At 42.4% G+C, this 11,312-nt stretch overlaps 1 protein-coding gene across 2 annotated transcripts in view; it reads left to right on the plus strand.

Moving 5' to 3' along the window:
- The first annotated feature begins 300 nt into the window (after positions 1 to 300).
- The window catches only part of Cfap70 (cilia and flagella associated protein 70), a 77,965-nt gene continuing 66,953 nt past the window's right edge, over positions 301 to 11,312 (plus strand). Inside the window, exons 1-5 of one of the 2 annotated variants that reach the window (XM_008836601.3) lie at positions 301 to 363; positions 1,044 to 1,230; positions 8,257 to 8,355; positions 8,539 to 8,615; positions 11,217 to 11,312. The exon at positions 11,217 to 11,312 is cut by the window's right edge and continues 84 nt beyond it. In XM_008836601.3, the coding sequence (XP_008834823.1) occupies positions 301 to 363; positions 1,044 to 1,230; positions 8,257 to 8,355; positions 8,539 to 8,615; positions 11,217 to 11,312 (522 nt within the window). The remainder of the gene's footprint in view (positions 364 to 1,043; positions 1,231 to 8,256; positions 8,356 to 8,538; positions 8,616 to 11,216) is intronic. The other variant, XM_029565155.1, reaches the window with a different exon arrangement.

The raw sequence follows: 11,312 nt of genomic DNA on the forward strand, positions 1-11,312 counted from the left end.
GCAAGCATCAAACGTGGAGAAATGGCCTTCCTGGCCTGTCTTGTGTTCATTTGCATTTCTTTACATGGTTAGGAATCTTTAGCATCAGTCAGTGGAGCCACGCTTGTGTCAGCTCCTGAAATCACCACCTGTCCAGAAGCAGAGATGGCACAGGGGGAATACGAAGGGCTGGACCACGATGTGTCTGCAGATTCCACTGGCATGGGTTATGATGTGTGTACTACCGTGTGAGGAGACAGCTTCATTTACTATCCTTGCAGAAACCAAAGAAGACTACAGGGACTTGGCTCAGCTGCTGACATGGAGCAGGTGCCATCAACAGGCAAATTGGTGAACATCACTGTGGCAAACGGATATGATTTGGTAAAGTGATTTTTGAAAAATCATGAAGTCCCTATTTGGGAGCATCAGGGGAGGACTGGAGTTTTCCATCATTTTCTCCTCTGTCTTTCTTATTGATAGTTTATACTCAGCAAGGCATAGTGTTGTGTGTCCAGAAAACCCACATGGTGGCTAACAACTGCCCTTGACTCCAGTTCCAGGGGATCCGATGCCCTCTTCTGACCTCCTGGACATTGCATGACATGGGTGCACTTAGATACATGCAGGCAATACATTCATACACGTAATATTTTTTAAAAGTTAAAGATGTTTGACAGGATATATTATATATATATATATATATGTTTTTTTTTGTTTTTGGTCTTTTTGAGACAGGGTCTCCCTGTAGCCCCAGCTGTCCTGGAACTCACTATGTAGACCAGGTTGGCCTTGAACTCACAGAGATCCGCCTGCCTCTGCCTCCCCAGTGCTGGGATTACCATGCCCGGTGACAGTATATTTTTATACTCAGAGAAATGCTATTTTTAACATAAAGGGCACATAGCTACAACTACATGATTTTCAGCTTGCCCCATTTGTGTATGTGATGTAGCTCGTTAGGGAAAATCAGAAAATGCTGTTTATTCTTGAGTCAGACTGAATTGACAGATATGTAGGAAAATTATGTATTTGAAATTGTAAAGTGATGCTTCTGCCCACAGAAAGGCTTTAAAGGAGATACACCAGTTACTTTTGTTCGTGCAGAATTCAATCATGCAGTTCTGGGAGACTCTTCAAAAGTTACTGTTTCTTCAGAAGGATCTGCAAAGTACAACTTCACTAGCAGTTTTGAACTCAGTCCTGAAGGAGGCATCACTTTAGACGGCCTCGCCCACAAGCCTTTATTCTGTAAGTCTTACAGTTGTGAAGACACTAATAACTCACATGGTGTGTTAGGAGATTCTGGGGCTCTTCGCTACTGCTGTTGGAGAACTGTGTACTCCTGACCTCCCTCTTGTAGGAATGATACTGCGGATTGCTTTGTCTGCTTCTGGCTTCAGTAACCATGCCATACCAGTTTTACTCAGCTTTAATTATGCGACTGAAATCGCAGCCTTTATCTTCTAGAAGGCTCCTTTGTATTCCAGTATTTAAGGTTACCAGATTTTAGAGGGAAAATGGCAAGCAAAGAAGCAAAAATGTAAACTTTAATACATTTAAAAATTAGTCATTGCTTATTTGAAGTTCAAATTCTATTGGTCATCCTGTATATCTGTGCTTGTGCATGTTGGCTGTACTGCATAGCCATTATTCCTTTACCTCTTCTGATAGTGGAGGACTGAATGGTGTTTATTCCAGAATTTTTACTTCTTAGAAACATCTGTAATATAACAGTTGCTCAAAAAGTATATGCTGAGGGGCTGGAAAGATGGCTCAGTGGTTAAGGGCACTGACTGCCCTTGCAGAGGACCTGGGTTCAATTCCCAGCACCCACATGGTAGGTACAAACTGTCCTTAACTCCAGTTCCAAGAGAATCTGAAGCCCTCTTTTGACCTCCACAGCATTGCAGTACGCAGATGTTTTCGGGGTCTGAGGAATTCCCCAAATTGACCACTCGGATACTGAGTCTCAGTAAACAGAAGCGCTTTTTTGAGGCCAACCTGCTGGGGACACAGTCTTGGGAGCTGTACTGTGACCCCGAGCAGTGAAAATGAAGGGATTTTAAGCAGAAGACCCACAAAAACCACAAAGCAGGGGATATCCGTAAAAACTATACACAGAATAACCAGGAAAGGATTGGAACAATCTAGGGCTGATTTCCAGAGACTTTACCTATACAGCCATTGGCTGTCTTACCTGGGGCAGAACGTTCTTTCTCTTCTGCCCCAGATTATTCCCATAGAGACCATACACTGATGTATCAAGTATACGGTCATTGGCTAGCTTACCTGGGTCAGAACATTCTATCTCTTCTGTCCCAGACCATTTCCGTAGAAATCATAAATAGATACCAGGAAAGGGTTTAAACAATGAAGGGGATTTCCAGAATCAGGTGGAGGGCAGCTTTTTCTCAGAGGATAGGGAGAGGGTATGAGGGGTACTCTCTTTCAGTTGCACTCACATACATGCAGACAATACACTCATACATATAAAATAAAAATAATAAAATATTTTTTTAAAAATTTAAAAAAGTAGCCGGGTGTGGTGGCACACGCCTTTAATCCCAGCACTAGGGAGGCAGAGGCAGGTGGATCTCTGTGAGTTCAAGGCCAGCCTGGTCTACATATTGAATTCCAGGATAGCTGGGGCTACAGGAAGACCCTGTCTCAAAAAAAAGACCAAAAAATATTTTTTTTAAGTATTAAGTAATTTAAAAAAGTATTAAGTGCCGGGAGTGGTGACACATGCCTTTAATCCTAGCACTCGGGAGGCAGAGGTAGGCGGATCTCTGTGAGTTCAAGCCAGCCTGGTCTACATAGCGAGTTCCAAGACAGCTGGGGCTACAGGGAGACCCTGTCTCAAAAAGACCAAAAAAAAAAGTATTAAGTAATTTAAAAAAGAATTAAGTAGATAGATGTTTTCTCTGTCCACGCCTTTATGATTTCCATGTACACATTATTACTGCATCACTATGTGATGCCATATTATGGCTCTGTCTGAATAAAAACAGTCTGATTCTCAACATCCATTTTAGCCAAGAGAGGACCCGAACTGCTTGTGAGCCTGTTCCTTCAGAATTCTCTTCAAAATGTGCTCTCAAGCTAGGGCTTTGCTCTTATATTCAAATAGTATGTTCAGCAGGAAATGGGGAAGGAGGAACTGTTTTATCTGAGGATTATGTCCCTTCTGACCCCAATTGACCTAGAAGAACATGCAGACAACCATAAACAGATGTTATCAATTTAATTCCATCTATTGTTTGCAACATAGATGGGATAATCTGTTGCTTTCAACAAGCCTCCACTGCTTGCAGCACTTGATATGCAAAGCGCACACATGTACACATCCCACTCACATGTAGTTCTGGGTCAAGGGCAAGGAAGAGCCATGAAGGCTTTATTTTTAGGCTACAAGGCTCACTAAGCTTCTCTACATTATAAACAAGCTAAGATAAGATGAACTTTTTGGATGCAAGGTCAGGTAAAAGCCATTTGTCAAGAGCACGTCCAAATTGTAAGAGCCATTCCCACACATTGTTTTACAGTGTCTCTGGTATAATTTGTTGCACCTGTGTGCTAGCTTTTTAATTTGGTTTTGTTTTCATCTGTTCTGTGTGTGCATGTGTGTGTCCTTGCATGTGGAAGCCAGAGATCAACATCAGGTGTCTTCCTCTAAAACTCTCCACCTTTGTTTTTGTTTGAGGAGGGGGTTGCTCTTGGTTTTTGTGAAAGGATGTCCTTATAGCCCCAGCTGGCCTGGAACTCATTATATAGACCAGGCTGACCTTCATCGCATAGAGATTCACCTGCCTCTGCCTCCTGAGTACTGAGATTAAAGGTGTTTGCCCTAGTTTTTGAGATAAGGTCTCTTGCTGAACCTGGAACTCATCTGATTGGCTATGCTGGCAGGCCAATGAACTCCAGGGAACTGCCTGTCTCCAGACTCCCCCTCTCCACCTCTACTACCAGAACTGGGGTTACAAATGCTTGACATGGGCTCCCAGCCTTTACTGGGTGCTGAGGATCCAAACTCAGGTTCTCATGCATGCACAGCAGGCACTTTATTGATTGAATCATCCCCCCATCCCCATATGTTTTAATATATAGTCTTTGTATTAGGATTCTCTAGAGGAACAGAAATGATCTAATAAATATAGATGTAAACTGATTTGTTGGCTTGGTTTACATGATACAGTTGGATTAATCTATAAATGGCTGTCTCACAATGGAGAAGCCAAGGAACCTAGTATTTGTTCAGTCCTTGAGGCTAGATGCCTAAGCAGTCCCAGTCTAGCACTGAAGGCCTGGAGGATTGTTGGAGAGCCTTTGGTCTTTAGTTGACATTGGAAGCCCAAAGAAGCTGGTTCTAATACCAGCGAAGGAATCAGCATCAATAGCAGAAGGGTAGATAAACTTGTCAGAGAGAGAGAGAAAGAGAAGGCAAGCAGGCAAAGGCAAAGCTTCCTTCTGTGGCTTTTATTGTATCTGGGCTGCCGCCAGAAAGCACTGCCCATATTTAGGGTGAGTCTTCCCATTTAAGTAATTTTGATCAAGAAAATCCCTCACAGGAATGCCCAACAACTTGCCTTTTAGTTGATTCCAGATCCCCATCACACTGACAAGAGCAGCCACCACAGTATTTTATTTATTTATTTTTTATTTATTTATTTGTTTGTTTGTTTGTTTATTTATTTAATTTATTGTTCAGTTTTGTAATGACACATTTCAGGGGTGTTTACTAAAATCCACAGACTCCAAGATTGCAAACTCAGAGATGCAGGACTTGGAAATGTATACAATTCTACAGTATTCTAAGTCTGTATCTTTAAGAATCATTTGGGTCTCTGAGACCCAGTCTTCAGCGTCTCTCCACAGACTTCCAAACTCACAGTCCACAGGGGAGATGTTGAAGAAGTTTCACCTCGAACTAAGCTTCTCAGGTGGCTCTTATGAAACAAGTTCTCAAATCAGCTGTTCTGACCAGTGGCCTAAGTGGAAATCAGTTACCCGGGGAGGGATCCATCCGAACCACACTCCGACTACTCCCTTCTTCCCTTCTACTCTTTGCTCTGTGCTTGTCTGAAACCCAAAATAAGATAAATAAGATAGATACCTTGATTTGATCACCTTGATTTGATCACCTTTTTTTCTAAACATTATTGAGTGGAAAAAGCAAAACTGAAGGTGCTTTTTTAAAAAAAAAAATTATGTGTATGCATGTAATGCCTGTAGAGGACAGAAGAGGCTGTCAGATCCCCTGGAAGTGGAGTTATGGACAGTTGTTAGCTGCCATGTGGGTGCTGGGAGTTGAACCTGGGACTTCTGCAAGAAGAGTGTTCTTAGCCGCTGAGCCATCTCTCCAGCCCCCTGGAGGTGCTTTTTTAAGTGTGAGACAGAAGCAATCTCTTTGTTTCAGAAGCAAAGCAAGAACTGAATCTGGATATTCTGAATGGTGACAGGTGTATCTGTGGTAACAGTGGTGCAGGGGGAGAAAGCAGGACCCCCAACCCAGAGGAACCTGGTTCTAATGTTCTCACAAGAGCAAAGACCTTGGGCTGCTGTGGATGGGGAGTTGAGACTGAGGCCATGTTGTCCTCAACATAAACTATGACTCTGAAAATTCATGGTCTAGGAGAAAACTAATCTCACTAACATCTCTCCTTAGAAAGGAGAAAATAAGCCAGGTATGGTGGCACAGGCCTTTGATTCTAGCACCGGGGAGGCAGAGACAGGTGGATCTCTGAGTTAAAAAAAATTTTTTTTTGTCTTTTTTGAGACAGGGTCTCCCTGTAGCCCCAGCTGTCCTGGAATGCACTATGTAGACCAGGCTGGCCTCAAACTCAAAAAGATCCACCTGCCTCTGCCTCCCATGTGCTGGGATTAAAGGCATGTGCCACCACTACTGGCCTAAAACATTTTTTTTTAATGAACAATTACAAACATGCTGGAAACAATGGAAAAAAATAGAAGGAAGTCTTAGGAAAGAAACAGAAAACATAAAGGAGAACCAAACAAATGCTAGAACTGAAAAATAAAATACATGGGGCTGGAAAGATGGCTCAGCGGTTAAGAGCACTGACTGCTCTTGCAGAGGACCTGGGTTTGGTTCCCAGCACCCACATGGCAGCTAACAACCATTTGTTGCTCCAGTTCCAGGGAATTCATGCCCTCTTCTGACCTGCGTGGGCATTGCATGACACGGGTGCATTTACACATGTGCAAGCAATACACTCATACACATAATAAATAAAAAATAATAAATTTTAAATAAATAGAAAAAATGTGAAGAGCTGGGTGAATGACTCAGCAGTGGAATGGAGAAAGCAGGAGAAAAAGTAGCAAACTGGAAGATAGAGCAACAGAGATTACCGAGGTAGACTAGAGAGAAAGTAGACTAAAACATTAAGAGATATAAGGACTTGTAGAACTATAGCAATATATGTAAATTAGTGTCATGATAGTCTCAGAAAGAGAGGATAAAGAGGGTGGAAAAAAGATTCAAACAAAATAATGCCTGGAAATTTTTAGAAACACAAGCCTAAAGTTTCGGGAAGCCGAGTGAACCTAACAGAATAGAAATATGACAAACTGGATAGGGAAGTGACTTAGTTGGTAGAGTGCTTGCCTAGTGTACAGAAAGCCCTGGTGGTACACATCATTAATCCCAGCACCCAGGAGGTGGAGGCAGGAGGATCAGAGGTTCAAGGTCATCCTTGGCTACATAGTGAGTTTGAGGCCAACGTGGGATATATAAGCCCCTGTCTAAAAAAAATTAATTCCTAAAGAATGTTTGAGTAACACAGTATCTCACCTTTTAGTCCATGGTGGTCTTGAATTTCCTCACTAGCCCAGGCTGGCCTTGAACTGGCAATCTTCTGCTTCTACTTCCTGAGTGCTGAGATTACAATGTGTTCTATCATACTTAGCAGTCATTTTTTAATGACAAGTACAGTATGAAACACATAAGTTCTTTGAGTTAATAGGTATTTCATATTACATGAACCTTTGTACCAGATAATCATGTATATCAGTTACTTTTTTTTTTTCTTTTTTGGTCTTTTTGAGACAGGGTCTCCCTGTAGCCGCAGCTGTCCTGGAACTCACTATGTAGACCAGGCTGGCCTTGAACTCACAGAGATCTGCCTGCCTTTGCCAAGTGCTGGGATTAAAGGCGTGTGCCACCATGCCCGGCTACATCAGTTACTTTTACATATATGAATGTACATGATTATTATGTAAAATCCATTTCTTGGGGCTAGAGAGATGGCTCAGCAGTTAAGAGCACTTACTGCTCTTCTAGGAGACCTGGGTTTGGTTCCAGGCACCCACATGGTGGCTAACACCCACCTGTAACTCCTGTTCCCAGGGATCTGCTGTCCTCTCTGGACATTCAGCCACATACGTACATGCAGAGCACTTATGTACAGGCAGAACACTCATCACACTATAAATAATTAAAAATTTAAAAAATCTGTTTCTTAGAATTTATGTCACTGAGCTAGTTCAGTATTTTTCATCGGAAGTCACAGATGTTGGTGCTTTCTTGGGTTTCAGATTGGTGGTTGTTGCTGGGTGTGATGGCTCATGCCTTTAATCCCAGCACTTAGGAGGCAGAGGAGGGCAGATCTCTGTGAGATTGAGGCCAGCCTGGTCTCCTTAGTGAATTTCAGGCCGGCTGTGGCTACAGGGAGACCCTGTCTCAAAATGAACAACCAAACAAACAAACTGAAATACAGAAAACAAACAAAAGTAAATCCGTGGTTGTTGTGAACAGTACTGAGGATTGAATCTGAAGCCTTATGCAAGCAAGCACTCTACTGTTGAGCTGTACCCTAAGCCAAAGTTCGTTTTCTTTCTTTCTTTTCAGAGCTGAGGACCGAACTCAGAGCCTTGCGCTTGCTAGGCAAGTGCTGTACCACTGAGCTAAATCCCCAACCCCCCTTTTAAAAAATATTTTATTCTTATTTTTATTTTATGTGTGTGAGTGTATTGCCTGCATGTATGTGCACGCACCCGTGTCCTGCAGTGCCTCAGAGGTCAGAAGAGAGCTTCGGATTCCCCTGGAACTGGAGTCAAGGACAGTTTGTAGCCACCATGTGGGTGCTGGGAATCGAACCCGGATCCTCTGAAAGAGCAGTCAGTGCTCTTAACCACTGAGCAATCTCTCCAGCCCCCAAAGTTCATTTTCTTAAATCTCTTTGAAGAGGCTTTGCTTGCTGAACCTCTGTGGAGTTGTTGGACGCATTCTCATTTTACTTGCTTTGACTTTTCTAGTGACTGTGACTGAAGTTTTACCAAAGGAAAAGAAACAGAAGGAAGAGAAGACCTTAACTCTTGGTCAAGCAGTGCTGGACCTTCTCCCTTTGCTAGAAGGTCAGATATATGATTTACTCAAAGGCAGAAATAGCAAAACTCATAATTCTATATGTAGCAATGTGCAAAACTCAGCCTCTGTAGATTCAAAGATTTTAGGGGAAAATGAGAACATGTATCTGTGCCTGCAGTAGCTCTGACTTAACCCTTCTTCTTTGGCTCAACTTGACCTTCTTCTTACAGGAGCGAGCTCATTTGAGACGACAGTCCCATTGCACCCTGTGCGGGGCTCACCGTTAGAAACTCCTCTGGGCTCAAAGGTAATCAGAGTGATAACTCAGTATTCACAGCCTGCCACTCAATCCAGCAAGTCTGTCTGCTGTTAAGGTCCAGTTCATCTGGGTCCAATGCATTTGGCTCTTTCTTTTCACAGTATATATGGTGCTAGGTTCTGGTAAACAGAGATGAGTGAGGCTAAACCCTGCCTCATGGATTATAACCCAGTGTGATGAACTGTGAGGCACAGAGCAGGGATTTGTTACTTTGCCCAGAGGTGTATAGGGAAGACAACCGTGGAAATGCTTCCTGTGCTGATGGATTAAATGGTAGAAGAAAGTACTCTACCCACTTGGGTGTGGTAACCTGCCTCTGGTTGAACTTGTAATTCAACCTTTCAAGCCTAGACCCATTCTGAATTCCAGAATGTAAGACTTTGCAACATACTGGCTTTCTGGGCAATAATACCCTATCAGTACCTAAGACACAACATTCCAAAACTGAACTCAGCATCTTCCTAAAACTTACTCCTCTTGTCTTAGTCATTTTGGCTGATTGCATCACTCATCCAGGAAATCCTGGGATGTAGGACCTAGGTTACATCCCTGACTTCTCCCCTGGATCCTAACTACAACCATCTCCAAATTCCCTTTTCCAAATCTACTCCGTTCTTTTCTTTTTTTCTTTTAGGGCTTTTTGAGACAGGGTCTCCCTGCAGCCCCAGCTGGCCTGGACCTCACTCTGTAGACCAGGCTGGCCTTTAACTCACAGAGATCCACCTGCCTCTGCCTTCTAAGTACTGGGATTAAAGGAGTGTGCCACAATGCCTGGTCCAAATCTATTCCTTTCTATCCCCTAAATGTCTTTAGACTCTTTCTTCCTAACTCTATTTCTACTCTGTATGTATTGCCTTATCACTCACTTAGATGGTTATAAGTAATCTTGTATGTGACCTTCCTTCTTCCCTCCAGTTCCACCTTCCCATTTCTTACCTAGTAGCTTAAAAGTGAAGCTGATCACATTTCCTCCCTTGCTTAGTATGGTGTGGGCACATAGATGCATCCACTGTATACATGTCAAGGTCCATATTTCTTAGCAAGCATACCACATCCCAGAGAATGGGAGCCTCCAGCTTCATCAACCTCACCTTCCACCTCTGCTGTCCTTATATTTTATGTTCTAGAATCTGAAATTACTTATTCTTGGGCTGAAGACAGCACACTGCTTCAATCCTGTTTACATAAACTGGTCTTTTGATCTAGAATTATTTTTCTTTGATGATTCAAGTCACAAAACCGTTTCATTGTGTAAAAATCAGGTTAGAGATCATTGTTGTCTATTCTTCTCCAGCCCAACAATTATTATTCACTTCCTCTTTGGTAGTCCTCAATTAGACTATGTTATACAGGTCTTTGTTACACATTTGCCATAACTCAAAACTGTAATACAAGTTTCATAATGAAAGGGAACATGTCCTTTATGAGCATATAATTAGCAATCAATACAAATTTAAGGGGCCAGTGAGATAGCTCAGTGGGTAAAATGCCTTTGGCTGCCAAGACTTATGACCCGAGTTCAATCCTAGAGACCCGCATGGTGGAAGGAAGGAACAAACTCCCACAAGTTGTCCTCTGACCACCACATGCATTCCATGGTATGCATATATATATAAATTAATTAAAAAATTTTAAATATACATTTAAGTCTGATTTTTATTATATTATGTGTAAAAATGTCAGATACATATGTATATTCCTATATCTATACTTGAAAAATATCTTATTACAAAGCACTGCAATGAAATGGTAAAAATAATCATAAAGGTTAGGGGCCTGGCTTAGTGGGTAAAGTACTTGCTGTGTAAGCATGAGAACCTAGGTTAGAATCCCCAGAATCTGTGTAAAGCCATGCATGGTAGCATGTGTCTGTAATTCCAGTGCTCCTATGTTGAGTTGGGAGGTGGCAACTCCCCAGAAGGTCAAGGGTCAGCTAGCCTGGGGTACACAGTACAGCAGCAAACAAAAAAAGAAATCCTGCCAAGCACAGTGGAAGGTGAAGTCTCATACCCAAGGTTGTCTTCTGACCTCCAAATGCTCACTGTGTTGTACACACATGACCTCCCCCCATCACACACACACGCACACATGCACACACGCACACTCAAACACACAGAATCACAAAATATAGGCTAGCAAAAGAAGCACCCAATCAATGAGCACCTGCTATTTCTACTCAGTGTAGAATCATCTAGTTCCTCTTACATTTATATTGTGTATGCATTGTACCTCACTGTGGTAAAGGGACAAAGACTCCACCATACAATTCTTCTTTTGGCTCGATGTGGTGGTGCATGTCTTTAATCCCAGCACTCAGGAGGCAGAGGCAGGGGTGTCTCTGAGTTCAAGGCCAGCCTGATTTACATAGCAAGTTCCAGGCCAAGGAGACCCTGTCTCAAAAAGAGTAAAAACAAAGCAAAAAAATTCTTCTTTTGACTCTTCTATGCATGGTAGAAGAGAGAGAAAATTAGTTCTATCCTCTGGAAATAATTAAGCTTAATCTTGAACAGTGATAGGAGAGAATGTCAATAAGCAAATAGGGGATGTATTACAATTTTCAAAATGCTGCATAATTTTATTCCTTTACAGCAATGCAGTCTTGATGTTAAGGTATTTGTGGCAGAGCCCTTACTGACCCCAGCCCAGGTCTTAGGGAGCAATCTCCTGAAGGTCACACTGGAAGCT

The sequence above is a fragment of the Nannospalax galili genome, unplaced genomic scaffold (assembly GCF_000622305.1).
Source record: "Nannospalax galili isolate Female #2095 unplaced genomic scaffold, S.galili_v1.0 scaffold1437, whole genome shotgun sequence".
NCBI lineage: Eukaryota > Metazoa > Chordata > Mammalia > Rodentia > Spalacidae > Nannospalax > Nannospalax galili.